Genomic DNA, 20,423 nt, shown 5'->3' with positions numbered 1-20,423 from the left:
GTGTGCGCGCGTGTGAGTGTGTGTGTGTGTGTGTGTGTGTGTGTTTATACAGTATGCGTGCAAAACATAAGCAAGCATGGCTTTTCAAGATTGATCTCAACACATGTCCTGTCTGTTTGTCATTCAGGATAGCTGTGCCCGCGTGTTGCTGTTCCGAGGAGGCAATAAAGACATAAAGAACTACAACAGCCAGACCGCCTTTCAGGTTTGTATGACGTCAGCCATCACTACATACATAATATTATACAATTACAATTATTCTGTTTTATTGTTTATGTTGCAGTGAATTATATTTGTTTGATTGTTGTCTCCAGTGTAGGGAGCATATAACTGTGGGTTTGTGTAGGGAACATAGCAACTTTGGTTTTGTTGGGAAATTGAGTACCCACATTATTATTATTGTCTCCACCAGGCCGAAGGCATGGGGAGAGAGTATGTTTTGCACTCCGTCCGTGTGTGTGTGTGTGTCCGTCCTTCCGTCCGTCTGTTACCAGCTAATCTCCGGCACCGTTAACCCGGTCGATGCCAAACTTTGCACACACACTCCCTGGATGCCAACGATGAACTTCTGCCCCACATTTTCCAGAACGGCCTGTTATAGCGCCACCATGAGGCAGCTTTTCACATGTTTTACATAAAACTGCACCGATCTGCGTGAAACGTTGCATGCACACTCCCTAGAGGCCAAGGACAAACCTTTGACCTGCATTTTCCGCATCTGCCTTTTATAGCGCCACCAGGAGGCCGACTTTTGTAAAACACATTTTTTGATATTACTCATCCAGATTCTGTCCAAAAATCTCACAAATCGTTACACAGTATCTCTATGGTCATGTGCGCATGTCGGATCTGTCCGATATTTCAGATTCCATCCTAATTGGCTATAATTGGCTTTCACAGTTTGCAAGATTGCCCCGTTTTGAACAAAAGCCTCAAATCATGAACGCAGCATGCAATTTACGTGAAATCTTTCACACATTTTCTTACTAGGCTGAGGAATATATCACACCTTTTTCACATTGGCTTGTTATAGCGCCACCAACAGGTTGATTTTTGCAAAACACATTTTTGGAACAAAATGCCTCAAATCATCCAATTGCCATCAAAGGCGTATGAAGAAATGGCACCCTTTTCACATTGGCCTATTATAGCGCCACCAGGAGGCCACAACCTGACCTGCCCTGGTGGAGACCTGTGCCCCGAGGGGCACTTTTTCTAGTTATTATTATTATTATTGTTGTGCGTAATTCTTTGAGTAATATGTGACACATTAAAATGTGTATATATATGAATTGTAAATGTCTTTGAAAATCTGGTTAACTCATCCCTGGCTAAGGACTCCTTTAACGTCTTTTTAATGAGATCCCACTCCGCCAACGACGCCTTTAACGTGTTAATTAGCGCTCTAATTAATGATAAAACTATAAAGTTGGCTTACCGCTAATCAAAGCTCCCCTCGAGTGATAGCTCCGTGTTCCATTGCTTCCCCTTCAGCCTCAATTCATTGAAAAAAGAGCAAGGTGGTAGATTAGGCCTTTCTAGGCCTTTTTAAGAGTTTTCCATTTCAAATCACGCTGGATAAATAAAGCGACTGTGTTTAGTGGCTCAATAGCTCTTCCCCGTGACCGCGCATCTAAAATATGAATGCATCTAAATACTCTTAGCGAGTGATTAGTCCGATCGGCGCGACCACCTTCACCATTGTTGTTTTGGGTTGCGGAGGAGGCCGTCTTCTTCTACAGAGTACAGACAAATAGAATGGTGGTGAATGGTGGCGGTTGATGAACTATCGCTGCTGGCCGGGAATTAGTTAATTGAGGATTCAATTGGTAGTTGGGAGGGTCTTAGCCTATTTAAGAAGGGAGACCTGCCACTGCCTGGCATTCAGTGAAGGAGCAGAGGAGCCATTTTTCTGTATTTTTCCAGTTTTGCTATTTTTTCAACCTGTGCCTTTCGGCAAACACCCCACACTGAGTCAGAGTGTGACAACATTCATGAATTCACTGAATGTACTGTACATGACTGAGGCAAAGTTATGGTAAACGAACATTAGCTTGTAAACTGGCTAACGACTCCGAGCACATTCAGGTTATACTGTGATACAAACCATCATGTTTGACATATTGCACACCATTTTACAGACATATAGGCCTATTGTTATTACAAAGTAACATTTGTATTGGATGTACACATTACTATCTAGAAAATCCTTAATATTTTTTCATCTTGGCATTCTTGTTCATAAACTGTCTGTAAATTGTCTGTTTGTAAATTAAAAAAAATGCCAATGCAGGAAAATGGGAAGACAAGACGGCAAAAAAACAACACAAAACAGTGATCGCATCTAAATTGGAAAATTAATTTCCTATTGTTTATCTGTAGGGTATGTATAGTATAGTATATAAACATTCTGCAAGGTTCTACCTAATAACCTTTATTTAGTTGATTCAGCAAGTGTAAATCCCACACAGTATAATGTTCATTCAACTCTGAGTTAGCAAAACTGCAGATTCTACTGCGCATGCATGTCAATCTGGCCTGTAGTTTGAATTGCTGCTAGGGTTGGCAGCTTGATGACGTCTGTGTCGAATTGACATTGACACAGATTAGCTGGGCAGATCAAAGTTAATGTATTTGTACACAGGATGAGCTGTCCTGTGCGCAAACAGCCGAGTGGTTTTAAGGCACGTACCACATGCAGGATCTGATGCCTGACTATGAGCCCATCGGACCATTGCTGCAAGTCACTCCCTGACTCTCTCAGTTTAATGTCTGGTGGACTGTTTCAGTAAACCCCCCGAAAATATCAAAAAAAAATGCACGACCTGGCTTTACACAGTACCCACAATGCTGCTTCATATACAGATTCAGTCAACCTTTAACATACACTGAGAAAGAGGGAGGGTTGAGATCCATGTGAAGAAATAGGCATGATAAGTGGGATTCATTAACATTATATGGTAATGATTACTTGTTTCAAAAACATTTAGCTATCTCTCTTCTCCTCTCCCCAGGTGGCTATCATAGCAGGAAATTTTGATCTGGCTGAAATTATAAAGACCCACAAAGTATCAGATGTTGGTAAGTTAAACAGTAGCACGCACGCACGCACGCACGCACGCACGCACGCACGCACGCACGCACGCACGCACGCACGCACGCACGCACGCACGTCTAAAATGAGGTGAGTCAAAAGACAGATCTGCACAGCAATTGACCTATAGCTAAGCCCCTCTCCAAACTGCAATGGTCCAATCACAGCTAAGCATAATAATTAGACAAACCTCTCCACCAATAGTTTTCCTGTATGATAAAACATTGTTTTAAAAAATAAATGCCACACACATATTTTTCCAGTGCATATGGCAGACCTTGTTGACGGATTTGGAAGAGATTTTGAAGGTCTGGTTCCAAAAATGAACCAGTATTTAATGTGTAAAATTCATGATATTTACATTGGAATGAATGAGCCTGGCTGGAAAGTGTCTTTGCTAAAGGTGAATTGCTGAAGAGGTTTGGGTATTTCCTGTCTGTCCATGTGAACATAAACACAAAGGAAAACTCTGCCATCTAGTGTATAGAGGAAGTACTACACTACCCAACTGCTGAACTGAGTAATCTGTCAGCACTGAATTATGCAGATGAATTTAGTCAATAATTGCATCCGAGCAGTAACAACATATACATATACATATATATTTGGGATTCAGGGGACTCTGAGTGTTAAATGGTAAATGGTGCATTTATATAGCGCCTTTATCCAAGGCGCTTTTACATAGATTGTGCATTACATTCACCCATTCATTCATACACCGATTGCAACGGAAGCCATGCAAGGCACCAACCAGCACATCGGGAGCAATCAAGGACACTTCGACATGTAGACAGGAGGAGCTGGGATTCTAACCGCCAACCCATGGATCATTGGATGACCTGCTCTACCTCCTGAGCCACAGTCGCCCCAGTGTTAATTTAACTCGTTGTGTTGTGTTCCATTTTCACACTCTCAGGTTTGTGTGTGTGTGTGTGTGTGTGTGTGTGTGTGTGTGTGTGTGTGTGTGTGTGTGTGTGTGTGTGTGTGTGTGTGTGTGTGTGTGTGTGTGTGTGTGTGTGTGTGTGTGTGTGTGTGTGTGTGTGTGTATCCCAAACTGGGGGTCGGGACGCCCAGGGAGGTTCCCCAAATTATGTTGGGGGGTCCCCAGATGATTATCTTATTAATATGCAACATTGTTTTGTCACTCAACAGTAAACAAACCAACATACAGTATATTTGGGACGCGCAGAGAAGTTGAGGGGCGACAACGCAAGCGTATTTTCACGGGCACGGTCCCGTAAAATTGTAGCACACGTGCTTGTTTTGTGCACACGTCCGTGGGCGACTAGACCTGGATTATGGTGATTGTGGTGGGCTACACGTCCCGCGCCCTCATGACCAGACCTGTCGCTGATCCAGGCGAGAACGCCTGTGCCACTCGTCCCTCCCCGTCTGGCCTTAAGTGTATACAGGGTGTCTACATTTCAACACCTCGCATTACGAGGCTTAACCCGCGCCATGAGCTTGTAGATGGGTTTTTGAAAAAACGTGAAAATGTGGTGCAAATCTTTGAATATACGTATATTCTTTCTGAGCGAAAATTTTAACTCAAATCTTTGAATATACGTATATTCTTTCTGAGCGAAATTTTTTAACTCAAATCTTTGCTTCTGGGGGCATCCCTGGAAAAACATATTTCCAGATAAGGGTCGGCGGCCAATTACATATAATTCTTGGGGGACATGAAAATGTTTGGATTTAGAAGATATAGAATCGTCCTCATGAGTCTAAAACAGGGGTTCCCAACCACTGGTACTAGTCGCCCCAAAAAAGGAGAAAAAAAATACAAAAGTGGAATAATAATAAAGGTAGTTCTTCTAACCAAGCAATTGGTCCATCCCTTATTATTTCCTTATTTGGTGTTCTTCCTGAAACCATAGACCTTGTCGCTTTTGTGACTCTTCTGGCAAGACGCCATAGTCTGATCCACTGGAAAATAAACATACCCTCCCTCACATTCACGTTGGATCTCTGATATCTCTGTATCTCGTTTGGGTCTCGGGGCAAACGTCTAATTTGTTTTTGGGTTCACGGGCTAAAAGGCTCTGCTCTGCTGTGATGTAACCTTTGGAACTCTTTGTCTACAGTTCTAAAATTAGAGACTGGTGGTAATGTGTTTTACAGAGGACTCAAACTATGGTTGAAATCAAATCAACTGTTGAACTGTGCTCTCTATACTTTCTGACCGGTTACTTGAATGACTTTTGTTTCTTGTGTTTCACAAATTAATGTAATGGGTATGATTTTGATGTAAAATTTCTAGTGCCTATTTCTTTTTTTCTACTTAATTGGGCTTTTAGACTAAAGTGTTATGGTATTTTTAGAAAAGCCTCCTGTGGACAGGTGATGAAAACTAGCACTTGTGCTAATACACTGTAAGCAACGCATCTACAAATTGTACAATTGTGACTGTTTCTGACCAAGACTAAGTAATTGTTTTAAATAGGTTCAAATTGACATATTCGTTGTTCATTTTGACCCACCAGTTTTGGAGATATGGCTTATAGAGTAATGTCTTGCAGAAAACAGCGAGTTGAGAAAACAGGCTTGAAAGGTTGACTTCTGTGGACTCTTAACATTACACCTACCTACATGTTTAAGCATTTATTTCATATTGACATGTCGATTTCAGATCTGACATTTATTTCAGACATGCTCTATAGTATGTGAAGAGTCTGCCTGTGCTATTAACTCATTTTGGATACAAAAACAATTCTCTTGCAGTTAGTCTTGCAATGTGCAATGTGATTGATGTCCATGTCACATAAATAAATACCGTTAAACATAACATAACATACTGGCTTGTTCTCTCCAGTGCCTTTCAGGGAGACTCCCTCCTACACCAGCCGGCGTCGCGCGACGCCCGGCCCCCTGCCCTCGCCCCGCTCCCTGCTCCGCTCGGCCAGTGACAACAACCTGAACGGGGACCACCACCCTGACCACGGCCACATCAGCCACGTTCACGTCGGGCAGGGCCCGGGGGGGACGCGAGGCCGCCAGGGACACTCCCCTGTGCCCTCTCTCCGCAGCCTGCCCGCCCTGCAGCACAGCAGCCTGGGAGAGGTGAGGAGGGGAGTGTGTGTGTGTGTGTGTGTGTGTGTGTGTGTGTGTGTGTGTGTGTGTGTGTGTGTGTGTGTGTGTGTGTGTGTGTGTGTGTGTGTGTGTGTGTGTGTGTGTGTGTGTGTGTGTGTGTGTGTGTGTGTGTGTGTGTGTGTGTGTGTGTGTGTGTGTGTGTGTGTGTGTGTGACTCTCTGGGTTAGTGTTTCCATTTCGTTTATCTGAACAATTATTTATGGTGTTGGATACACGGGGAGTTGTCACCTGACAGTATGGACTTTCACCAGGGGGTCGTAACACACTAGAGGTTAACACACCTTTGGCGCGCTCACATCTAGCTTTAAAATAAATAAATATAAACACTGCTTTCCATCATGCACCTGTAACCCAACATGCCTTGCAGTGCAGATCGACGTGTGTGTCACGTGATCGGCCGTAGCCAATTGGAAGAAGGAAACACTGGAGTCCAGTTCCTGTTTCTGGCCCGTTTTTAGCGGCTGTTTTCTCTGAATATACAGTAGGTGCCATCGGCGATGATTGAACACGGACGTTCTGTGGTCATTTCTGATGTTATGCTGTGTTGAGGTGACAATATTAACGCTTCTGAAGAGAAATAGATTTCTAAGACGGAGGGAGTGAGTATAATGGCGGCTTTTAGAAACGGAAGCAGGCGCGATGCATCAGAAGCTCGGTTGGAAACACAGCGGTGAAGTGAGCGACGTCAGAGCAGAGGCAACGCAGAGGCGTAAACGGCACAGTCTATGACATGAATACAAGCATAATATCACATTTCTGATCCCTTTCCAACCTGCTGTCTCTCTGTCCCATGTTGTGTATCTAGAGTCGTCATGGGGAGTTCCCGGACAGCAGTCTTCAGAGTACAGGCAGCTCCAGATCGTCCCACTCTCGCTCGCCGTCGCTCCACCACACACAGGACGATGACAGCAGGCCCATCCCCCGTAGGTCCCACAGCCACGGCTATCCCCACGGACACGCCCCCCGTGGAAGATTAAGGTCCGTTTGTTTTTTTTTGCTTTTGTTTCTTATGTAATGTGTACTTTTATTGTTTCACTGATGCTTCAGTGTCTTAAGGGCAGATTCACACTGAGTCTGTTTGATTCAAACTGTTCCCGAAAACGATTGCCTGGTCTCCCCGCTGGACACGATTCACATTGGCCTTGATTCTACTGCACCCGAGTACACTTCATTAAATGCTTTCGCATTGCACTGATCCGTATCCGAGTACACTTCAATCGGTCCTGAGACTAACTCCATGCGGTCACAGGAACGGTTGGGTAATCCTCTCCGGGGAACGGTACACAGCATTCACAATACCACAACATCTGGTGAACGGTACACAGCATTCACAATACCACAACATCTGGTGAACGGTACACAGCATTCACAATACCACAACATCTGGTGAACGGTACACAGCATTCACAATACCACAACATCTGGTGAACGGTACACAGCATTCACAATACCACAACATCTGGTGAACGGTACACAGCATTCACAATACCACAACATCTGGTGAACGGTACACAGCATTCACAATACCACATACCACAACATCTGCCAAGTGGTCCAGAGTGCGCACCAGGACCATAGTGTGAATCTGCCCTAAAACAGCTGATTTGTGCTTATTCTTGGAGCGGGGGTGGCATTCATCTAGAAGTTAGAGACTTGGCTTAGGGATCGCTTGAGTGTCACACCAACGACATTGAGACGATGAAAGAGTAACCACATTGGAGGTTCCCTCCGGCAAGACACTTAACATCCATTTGCTCCTGTGGAGCTAGCTTGTGAGTCAACAGTGCAAAGCTGTGATTGTCCCAGGCAGCTCCCATGTGTCAATGTGTGCAACTATACGAGTGTAAAGAGCATTGCCCCCCCAGTTTGGTCTCCCTGATCAAATTAAGGCCACATGAGAGGGGGTATTTTAAGAGTTGTATCCTTCCTCTCTGCTGCCAGATTTTGGGTTAGCGTCAGTGGGCTAGTGTTAGGGTGCTGTCACTGGCCATTATCTCTCTCAGCTTTTCAAAGTAGAAAGCACAGTGGACTAGTGTAAAGGGAAAACAAAGAAAACTTTAATCTGAAATCCATACCACATAATATGAGCAGTTGGAATCATCTGTTAGCCACTGAGCGGATATGTTGTACAGCGCTGGGTGATAAAATGTGATATTCCACCTTCCATCAGCAATGCTGAATCTGCTTTATGTATTCATGAATCAGCCCAGAGTGTGTGTGTGTGAGAAACCATTTTTCGTGTCCAATCTGTCTGCGCAACCTGCTCAGTGAAAAAGACAATAAACACAGATTAATCTGAAACTGTAATAGCGAGAAATCTGTGTTGGACTGGATGTGGGGCACGAGACGTGCGTTTGCAAAGCAGTAGCGTAGCGTGTCGTTTGTCAGGAAGAAAGTGTCATTTAGTTACTGTAGTGAGCTAAGCTGAAATCCTCCACCAAGCTGCTGCCTGCTGCTGCTGAACGACAATCAACATATTGACAGAGCCTACACTGTACTGTACTGTACTGTACTGTACTGTACTGTACTGTACTGTACTGTACTGTACTGTACTGTACTGTACTGTACTGTACTGTACTGTACTGTACTGTACTGTAAGGGCCACTTCACCCCTTTTGCAACCAGATCTTATTTTAATGAGGTTTGGGAGACAAGAAACACTTGTCCTGTTTAGTTTTTTTTTTTAAATGTGTGTAATACGTGGTTTTAGATATTTTAGTATTTCAAAGTGCCAGTGATGTCATGGACACTGGTCTCACTTCCTTCCTGGACTACATGTTGTCTCAGTAAGACAGCCCTCTCCCTCTGCACAAGGTGGGGTGAGTGCAGCAAAGCATTATGGTCATTGTAGTAATCCAGCAGTGAGCCCAGTGTCCATGACATCACAATACTAAAATGTCTAAAAACACAAATTACCCACATAAAAACCCCAGGAAAGTGTTTCTTGCCTCCCAAACATTATTAAAATAAGATCTGGTTGCAAAAAGGGTGAAGTGGCCCTTAAATACACTTTTGAAGTGTTTTTACTTCACTGGAGAATTTTCAAATTTACTTCTACTCCACTACATCTCAGAGGAACATATCGTACTTTAGTGTACTACACTACATGTATTTGAAAACGTATAGTTACTTACATTTTGGTTATACAAAACGTACCACCAGCCCTATATACATTTCTGCCATTTGAAAATAGGCGATCTACAAGCTCACCATTGTCTCTCTAGGCTAGGTCGTCCTCAGACGAGCCCTCCATCGTCGCTTCCAGTCATCCCGGTTTTCCATACATCTGGCCAGCTTGTTGGTGCTTTGCACTCCTGCGTCTTTCTTGAGTACATCCACGTATGTTAGTGTGGGACGTCCTGTTGGTTCCCACAGCACCAGTTTGCTGGCTGGCAGTTCCTGATGTCTTTGGCAGTGTCCTGCTAGTCTCATTCTCCTGGCTGCTATTTTCTGGCTCACCCTTGGTATTCTCTCATACAAGATCTGGTTGGTAACGGGATGCACACACATTAGACACACCAACGGAATTAACAGTCGGACATGCGGTCAGACATGCTGTCGAACATGCGCTGCTCCCGTGCTTGTGGTTAGGTTTGAGATAGGTTGTCGGTCTAATGACAGTCGGACCAATTGTAGCCTATGTCTAAACCAGTAAGACGCCTAAGGGCGAGAAGCGAGGGTGAGGTCGCGTGCACTCATCCGCCTCGTTGACGGCAGACTGCTGGGCGAGTGCTGGGGCTTTGAAATGGGGGGTCAGATCATCATGGAATGAATTCTGTACTGGCCATTTAAAGAGCATGTCTTGAGTGTACAGGGTTTGATGAGGTCACATCAACATATGGAGAATGTCAGAACAGGCCAGCTCCCTATGATCTCATGGTGGTAGCGGGGACATTCTCTTGAGTGTACAGGGTTTGATGAGGTCACATCAACATATGGAGAATGTCAGAACAGGCCAGCTCCCTATGATCACATGGTGGTGGTAGCGGGGACATTCTCTTGAGTATACAGGGTTTGATGAGGGCCCAGGTAGGGCCGGGCCTACATTTTAGAGCCTGTTGAGAACTCTAGTTTTCGCCGGCTGCCGGGCACTGCTGCACTAATAACTTTGGGGCAGGCCCCATAGAAGAAGATTGTAGATTGCTTGTGAACTTGTACTGTAGATGGTTATTTTCTAAATATTTGTATACATTTGAAAACTTGAAATGGGACATTCCTGCTTAATAATGAGTACTTTCTACTTTTGGTACTTTAAGTACATTTTGATACCAATACTTTTACTCAAGTAAATTTTGAATTCCAGACTTGGAGTGGGAAATGTGGTCTTTTTTATTGGCCTAAAATATTGTCTATATACATGTGCTGCCCTCGTTATGTAGAGTGAATAATTTGGCGGTGAGCATAAACACCTTCCTTCCATCAAAACTGGAGACCGTTCTCTCTTTAGTCAGCAGGTTTATTGACAGACAGAAGTGTAAAACTGAAAACAGACAAAAAGCATAGTCAAACTATGCTTACTGTAGTGTAAACATATTGCATGTATAAACTGTAAACTGCATATATAAATTGCATGTCATTGAATTACTAATGTAACAATTAAATATGCATTGCATATTACACAGATTCAACAATTAGTAGGCCTAATTACTTTACTGATGCCTGCACTCTAATGTCGAATTAAAGTACAAAACCCACACATTGACATAAACACTGATGCACTGTTGCATAACACCATGCATAATATAGAAGCAATAAGACAAACTTAGTTAGGTATACTGTGAGACAGGTGAGTAGAACTAGACAGATAATCACTTGACAGACAGGCATTCTCATGTCAAACTTAACCTCGCCTCACCAGGCTTTCCACCACCTCGGAGGAAAGCCTGGTCTCTGTTTCAAAAGTCTTCAAAAGGCTTTCTTCATCTGTTTGCTGAAGAAAGCCAGTGGCTGCCATGCTCCGCCGGCCCACTGCTCGCACACCACCCCCACCGCGTAGTCAGAGGCATCCGTCGTGAGGGCGACTGGGGCAGAGGGAGACGGATGCAAGAGCAGAGCTGCGTTGGCTAGTGCGGTCTTTGCAATTTACAATTTACAATTTAGGCATTTAGCAGACGCTCTTAATCCAGAGCGATTTACATTAAGTAAGAACAAAAAGCATGACAATACATCACATACATAAAAAGTAGTTATCATGAAACATGCGTAAGCTAAGAACGAAACAGTGGAATATCTATATAATGAAACGTATGAAATGTATATAAACTATACTATGCTATACATATGTACTATGAAGTGAGGTATTCCCCAGCTCACAAACATATACGTGCATGTGAGTGTGTGTGCATGCGGTGCCTGCGTGACTGCTGGAACCCTCACCAAGGACCCCCATGGCCATCCCCGGACCCCACTTTCTTTTTTTTTGTGATCAAGTTTCTATTTTGTAAGTTTTTTGTTAAAAAAGGTGCAGCTATCAGCCCTAAGAGCAGAAGTCTTCTTTGTGGCATTGTCAACCTGATCGCTGAATCATCATTCAACAGTAAAATATTAAGTAAGAGGGGAATATGAGTTCCCATTACCTCCAATGGGAAATTGGGAATTGACATGTCCAAAACGATTGACATCTGGACACTCCCACATCATGTGCATATTATGTTCCCAGTTTGTTATTGTTGCATAGGGTGCAAATGGGTGACCCCACTTTCTTCATAGCAAAGTCTTCTAATGCTTCATTCACACCAAAGAAGCTAGAAGAAGCTTATTGCTTCGTGCTCCCATGTCATCTCTATGCATACCAGCGTTTTCGTTTTTAAGCTTGGAATTAATAGCTTTTTTTTAGCGTGCTTTTTTTCTCCTGAAAACTTAACTTTGACCCAGCTTTTAAAAGCTGGGTTCTGGCTTCAAGCTTCTAGAAGCTGCATCTAGGCAAGAACATATCATATTTATGGAAAGAAATAAAAGTTTATATGAGCAACAAGTTGTCGAAGCGGTGAAAACTGGTTGTGTTTCGTCACTTGCGACCCAGTTAGGAACGTGTGTGTGTGTGTGTGTGTGTGTGTGTGTGTGTGTGTGTGTGTGTGTGTGTGTGTGTGTGTGTGTGTGTGTGTGTGTGTGTGTGTGTGTGTGTGTGTGTGTGTGTGAGAGAGAATGAGGGAGATCATGGAAGTCTGATGTCTGACAGCAGGGCAATTGCATTACAGTCACAGCTCATGTCTCCCACCTTCTCTAGCTCTAATACCGTCCTGTCACCTCACTCCATCTATCACAGTCTTACTCTCTCTCTCTCTGCTCTGTCACACGCACGCATGCACGCACACACCACACGACCACGTGCGTGCGTGCATGCGCACGCACGCACGCAGCACGCACGCACGCAAGCACGCACGCACGCACGCACGCACACGCATGCACGCACGCACACACACACACACACACACACACACACACACACACACACACACACACACACAGCCAGCAAGCACACATCTAGACTCAAGAGAATAGTTAACATGCTTTTACTTCAGTATGTCACTCAGTGCGTCTGTAGAAGTAGACTACAGTCTTACGTACAGTGACTTTCAAACCAAGTCGAGTGTCGTTGTGGTTTAGTGTCGGCTCCGTTTCATGCTGGGTCGCCTTCACCATGCCTCTGCTTTTGATATGTCCTCCTCTCATTGTTCATTTGTGATTGATTGATTGATTGATTGATTGATTGAAAACATTGTATTAACATTTTGCAGAATGGGTACAGTTCAAGGAAAGTACAGGTCAATACAACATCTGATAAGAGGATAAAACCAGAAAGAAATTTCAAATAAATAAAAGGGTCCTCCATTTTCAATTCATCTGAACATTTAAAGACACACACATATTAATATACACTTCTTGCCATTGCTGATGGGACTTTCTTCTATGCCTCTTCTGGTCAGACTGAATTAAATGCACATGCATCTCCTTTTGGGAAATGTATACCGTCTGATATTGGTTGAGATTTATGTCTGTCTGTCTGTCTGTCTGTCTGTCTTTCTTTTCTTTTTTATTATTATTATTTCTTTTTTTACAAAATGAACTCTGCGTACAGTAGTCATCCCTCGACCTCCTCGTCTTCATCACTGCCTCATCCCATGAGATGAGCAGATTAACTGCTCCTCCCCTCCCTGCACTATGGCATTGTGTCAGCGCTAATGTCCCTAGAGATAATGTGTCTTGGCTCTGTGTTCTGTACTTTGCATGAGCCCGAAGAAAGAAATGGAAGGAGCTAAGACACACTGAATGTGAGAGGACTAGGGGTGTAACGGAGCTAAGACACACTGAATGTGAGAGGACTAGGGGTGTAACGGAGCTAAGACACACTGAATGTGGAGGACTAGGGGTGTAACGGATCTAAGACACACTGAATGTGAGAGGACTAGGGGTGTAACGGATCTAAGACACACTGAATGTGAGAGGACTAGGGGTGTAACGGAGCTAAGACACACTGAATGTGTGAGGACTAGGGGTGTAACGGAGCTAAGACACACTGAATGTGAGAGGACTAGGGGTGTAACGGATCTAAGACACACTGAATGTGAGAGGACTAGGGGTGTAACGGAGCTAAGACACACTGAATGTGAGAGGACTAGGGGTGTAACGGAGCTAAGACACACTGAATGTGAGAGGACTAGGGGTGTAACGGAGCTAAGACACACTGAATGTGAGAGGACTAGGGGTGTAACGGAGCTAAGACACACTGAATGTGGAGGACTAGGGGTGTAACGGAGCTAAGACACACTGAATGTGGAGGACTAGGGGTGTAACGGAGCTAAGACACACTGAATGTGAGAGGACTAGGGGTGTAACGGAGCTAAGACACACTGAATGTGTGAGGACTAGGGGTGTAACGGAGCTAAACACACTGAATGTGGAGGACTAGGGGTGTAACGGAGCTAAGACACACTGAATGTGCGAGGACTAGGGGTGTAACGGAGCTAAGACACACTGAATGTGAGAGGACTAGGGGTGTAACGGAGCTAAGACACACTGAATGTGGAAGACTAGGGGTGTAACGGAGCTAAGACACACTGAATGTGAGAGGACTAGGGGTGTAACGGAGCTAAGACACACTTAATGTGAGAGGACTAGGGGTGTAACGGAGCTAAGACACACTGAATGTGGAGGACTAGGGGTGTAACGGAGCTAAGACACACTGAATGTGAGGACTAGGGGTGTAACGGAGCTAAGACACACTGAATGTGAGAGGACTAGGGGTGTAACGGAGCTAAGACACACTGAATGTGAGAGGACTAGGGGTGTAACGGAGCTAAGACACACTGAATGTGAGAGGACTAGGGGTGTAACGGCAGGACTAGGGGTGTAACGGAGCTAAGACACACTGAATGTGAGAGGACTAGGGGTGTAACGGAGCTAAGACACACTGAATGTGAGAGGACTAGGGGTGTAACGGAGCTAAGACACACTGAATGTGAGAGGACTAGGGGTGTAACGGCAGAACTAGGGGTGTAACGGCAGCGATACCATACGTGTCACGATACATAGTTGACAGTACGATGCATGGACTATATTGGTTCATTCATTGCGATACGATACGATTCAATGATTTAAAATTGATACTGTAACTATTTAGCAAAGGCATGAAATCTGTGTTTAACATGTGGATAGAGAAGGTTTCTTAAGGGAAACATTTGTTATATAACGTAAACACTCTCTGGCAAAATACATGCAACATTGAACACATGGACAAACCTGCACCTTGACATGAACACATAGAGAATACAGAGAATACAGAGATACATAGAGAATACAGAGATACATAGAGAATACAGAGATACATAGAGAATACAGCGAATACAGAGATACATAGAGAATACAGAATACAGAGAATACAGAGATACATAGAGAATACAGAGAATACAGAGATACATAGAGAATACAGAGAATACATAGAGAATACAGAGAATACAGAGATACATAGAGAATACAGAATACAGAGAATACAGAGATACATAGAGAATACAGAGAATACAGAGATACATAGAGAATACAGAGAATACAGAGATACATAGAGAATACAGAGAATACAGAGATACATAGAGAATACAGAATACAGAGAATACAGAGAATACAGAGAATACAGAGAATACAGAGATACATAGAGAATACAGAGAATACAGATAATACAGAGAATACAGAGATACATAGAGAATACAGAGAATACAGAGATACATAGAGAATACAGAGTACATAGAATACATAGAATACATAGAATACAGAGAATACAGAGATACATAGAGAATACAGAGAATACAGAGATACATAGAGAATACAGAGAATACAGAGATACATAGAGAATACAGAGTACATAGAATACATAGAATACAGAGATACATAGAGAATACAGAGAATACAGAGAATACAGAGAATACAGAGAATACAGAGATACATAGAGAATACAGAGATACATAGAGAATACAGAGAGAATACAGAGAGAATACAGAGAATACAGAGAATACAGAGAATACAGAGATACATAGAGAATACAGAGAATACAGAGATACATAGAGAATACAGAGATACATAGAGAATACAGAGAATACAGAGATACATAGAGAATACAGAATACAGAGAATACAGAGATACATAGAGAATACAGAGAATACAGAGATACATAGAGAATACAGAGATACATAGAGAATACAGAGAATACAGAGAATACAGAGAATACAGAGATACATAGAGAATACAGAATACAGAGAATACAGAGAATACAGAGAATATAGAGATACATAGAGAATACAGAATACAGAGAATACAGAGAATACAGAGATACATAGAGAATACAGAGAATACAGAGAGAATACAGAGATACATAGAGAATACAGAGAATACAGAGAATACAGAGAATACAGAGATACATAGAGAATACAGAGAATACAGAGATACATAGAGAATACAGAGAATACAGAGAATACAGAGATACATAGAGAATACAGAGAATACAGAGAATACAGAGATACATAGAGAATACAGAGATACATAGAGAATACAGAGAATACAGAGAATACAGAGATACATAGAGAATACAGAGAATACAGAGAATACAGAGAATACATAGAGAATACATAGAATACAGAGATACATAGAGAATACAGAGAATAAAGAGATACATAGAGAATACAGAGAATACAGAGATACATAGAGAATACAGAGAATACAGAGATACATAGAGAATACAGAGAATACAGAGATACATAGAGAATACAGAGAATACAGAGATACATAGAGAATACAGAGAATACAGAGATACATAGAGAATACAGAGAATACAGAGATACATAGAGAATACAGAGATACATAGAGAATACAGAGAATACAGAGATACATAGAGAATACAGAGAATAAAGAGATACATAGAGAATACAGAGATACATAGAGAATACAGAGAATACAGAGATACATAGAGAATACAGAGAATACAGAGATACATAGAGAATACATAGAATACAGAGATACATAGAGAATACAGAGAATAAAGAGATACATAGAGAATACAGAGAATACAGAGATACATAGAGAATACAGAGATACATAGAGAATACAGAGAATACAGAGATACATAGAGAATACAGAGATACATAGAGAATACAGAGAATAACGAGATACATAGAGAATACAGAGAATACATAGAGAATACAGAGAATACAGAGATGCATAGAGAATACAGAGAATAACGAGATACATAGAGAATACAGAGAATACATAGAGAATACAGAGAATACAGAGATACATAGAGAATACAGAGATACATAGAGAATACATAGAGAATACAGAGAATAAAGATATACATAGAGAATACAGAGAATACAGAGAATACAGAGAATACAGAGATACATAGAGAATACAGAATACAGAGTACATAGAATACATAGAATACATAGAATACATAGAATACAGAGATACATAGAGAATACAGAGAATACAGAGAATACAGAGAATACAGAGAATACAGAGATACATAGTGAATACAGAGATACATAGAGAATACAGAGAGAATACAGAGAATACAGAGAATACAGAGATACATAGAGAATACAGAGAATACAGAGATACATAGAGAATACAGAGATACATAGAGAATACAGAGAATACAGAGATACATAGAGAATACAGAATACAGAGAATACAGAGATACATAGAGAATACAGAGAATACAGAGATACATAGAGAATACAGAGAATACAGAGATACATAGAGAATACAGAGAATACAGAGAATACAGAGATACATAGAGAATACAGAATACAGAGAATACAGAGAATACAGAGAATACAGAGAATACAGAGAATATAGAGATACATAGAGAATACAGAATACAGAGAATATAGAGAATACAGAGATACATAGAGAATACAGAGAATACAGAGAGAATACAGAGATACATAGAGAATACAGAATACAGAGAATACAGAGAATACAGAGAATACATAGAGAATACATAGAATACAGAGATACATAGAGAATACAGAGAATAAAGAGATACATAGAGAATACAGAGAATACAGAGATACATAGAGAATACAGAGAATACAGAGATACATAGAGAATACAGAGAATACAGAGATACATAGAGAATACAGAGAATACAGAGATACATAGAGAATACAGAGAATACAGAGATACATAGAGAATACAGAGAATACAGAGATACATAGAGAATACAGAGAATACAGAGATACATAGAGAATACAGAGAATACAGAGATACATAGAGAATACAGAGAATAAAGAGATACATAGAGAATACAGAGAATAAAGAGATACATAGAGAATACAGAGAATACAGAGATACATAGAGAATACAGAGAATACAGAGATACATAGAGAATACATAGAATACAGAGATACATAGAGAATACAGAGAATAAAGAGATACATAGAGAATACAGAGAATACAGAGATACATAGAGAATACAGAGAATACAGAGATACATAGAGAATACAGAGAATACAGAGATACATAGAGAATACAGAGAATACAGAGAATACAGAGATACATAGAGAATACAGAGAATAAAGAGATACATAGAGAATACAGAGAATACATAGAGAATACAGAGAATACAGAGATACATAGAGAATACAGAGATACATAGAGAATACAGAGATACATAGAGAATACAGAGAATAAAGAGATACATAGAGAATACAGAGATACATAGAGAATAAAAGAGATACATAGAGAATACAGAGATACATAGAGAATACAGAGAATACAGAGATACATAGAGAATACAGAGAATACAGAGATACATAGAGAATACAGAGAATACAGAGATACATAGAGAATACAGAGATACATAGAGAATACAGAGAATAAAGAGATACATAGAGAATACAGATAATACAGATAATACAGAGAATACAGAGAATACAGAGATACATAGAGAATACAGAGAATACAGAGATACATAGAGAATACAGAGTACATAGAATACATAGAATACATAGAATACAGAGAATACAGAGATACATAGAGAATACAGAGAATACAGAGAATACAGAGATACATAGAGAATACAGAGAATACAGAGATACATAGAGAATACAGAGAATACAGAGAATACAGAGATACATAGAGAATACAGAGAATACAGAGATACATAGAGAATACACACATGTATCAATAGACCAAGTGTAGTGATGAAATGGAAAAGTAATTAAACCCCTCCTTTTCTTTTTTCTTCTTGAAATTGCAATACACAATTAGTTGCATTGCAAAACAATTCGATACCGATTTGTTTGCACTTCATAACGATACAATACAAAGTAAAAAGATTTACTATTTTAAAACATTTTAAAATAGTTCAACTAGCCAATCTACATCTACACGTTGTGAGCTTGTAGATCAGCTATTTGAACTACTTTAAAATGTTTTAAAATAGTAAAAAATGGCAAATAAGTTTAGGGATAACTAAGGGGTAATGTATCAAGATATAGCAGTAAGTCTTTGAATCTTGAAATTAAAATAGATTTTTCTATGCAGTTACTATATGGTTACACTGCTAGCGAGGACAGTGAGGTTACTAGCTACAGTATGCCTGCTGTGTCTTGGCACTATGAGCTGTACCCTGGGAAATTAGACCTCGCTCTGGTCTGTGTATTGCTTTTACGCCAATTAAGTGTTTAGATGAGGCAGTGTGTGGTGTATAAATGGTGTCTTCACAGTGCAATCTTTGGTGTTATTTTAACTCTGAATGTGTACAAATGGACCCTCCTACCATTTGGTTACATTTGTACACTGGCCTGATCTCACTCCTTCAGTCAGATAGGTCGTTGTCCTTGAATGACACACCATGTGGACTCATTTTCTCTACCATCTTTGTTCACCTCCCACTATCGCTCACTCTCTCTCCCCTTTTACCTCTCTCACTTCCACTCCCTTCCTCTCCCTCGCTCTCTCTGACCTTCTGTCCATGCCCACGGTAACTCCAGGGGCATTATGGGTACCAGGGGAGTGTGAAATTAACTTGGCCGGTCAGCAGCCCACCCGGCGGCATTGTCGACCAAGTTCCTGTGGAACTCGTCATCACTTCCTCCTTCGCTGACGCGGGTAGGCTTCCAGCAGATCGGCTGGAGGTCATGTTGACCTGCCAAAGCCTAAGCCTGGAACAGAGGGATGGTTTGGACGGGTCAATATGGCATAGTAGGTGAAGGTCTACAAAAGACAACACAAGGTCAGGGCCTGCTATTGTAGTATACTGTTGGTGTAACAATTTGCAGGGCTATATTGCAGGGCAATTTTGCATTGGCTACTCTAAAAACTAGTATCACTGTTGCAGCAACTCATTCAAAATAATTCATCTCCCCCCACTATGTCTGCCTACCTTAGTTTCTAGTTTTTTTATGCCAATAAAAACACAAATGCACCCAAAGCACACAAACATCCACAAACTAATGTGCATGAATTTGCCACTACACACATTAATGCACATTATTCACAAAAAAAATCCAAATTGACAAACTGCAGCCCACACAAATCAATCGTAAGGCCAATTTGGAAAACCAAAAGAACACAATGGATTACACCCAATAAAACCAAGTGCTATAAACAATTCCAAAATCCAGACCAGCAAATTAAATGCCAACCACAAATATGGTATGGATTATACAAACCCAAAAACATGTTGATTGGATCCCCATACCACTTGACAACGGGGGGATAGAACAGGACTACCAGATCCTAC

General features: G+C 41.5%; 1 protein-coding gene across 1 annotated transcript in view; it reads left to right on the top strand.

Moving 5' to 3' along the window:
• shank3a (SH3 and multiple ankyrin repeat domains 3a) overlaps positions 1-20,423 on the top strand; it is a gene marked incomplete at both ends in the record, with an annotated part of 322,930 nt that overhangs the window by 165,233 nt on the left and 137,274 nt on the right. The window contains 4 exons of the mRNA XM_079500504.1: positions 128-205; positions 3,015-3,081; positions 5,910-6,157; positions 6,993-7,165. Of these exons, the coding sequence (XP_079356630.1) occupies positions 128-205; positions 3,015-3,081; positions 5,910-6,157; positions 6,993-7,165 (566 nt within the window). The remainder of the gene's footprint in view (positions 1-127; positions 206-3,014; positions 3,082-5,909; positions 6,158-6,992; positions 7,166-20,423) is intronic.

This window comes from Electrona antarctica, assembly GCF_951216825.1.
Source record: "Electrona antarctica genome assembly, chromosome: 5".
Lineage (NCBI taxonomy): Eukaryota > Metazoa > Chordata > Actinopteri > Myctophiformes > Myctophidae > Electrona > Electrona antarctica.
Note: the sequence above shows the minus strand (reverse complement) of the source record. Positions and strands in the feature narration are given on the sequence as shown.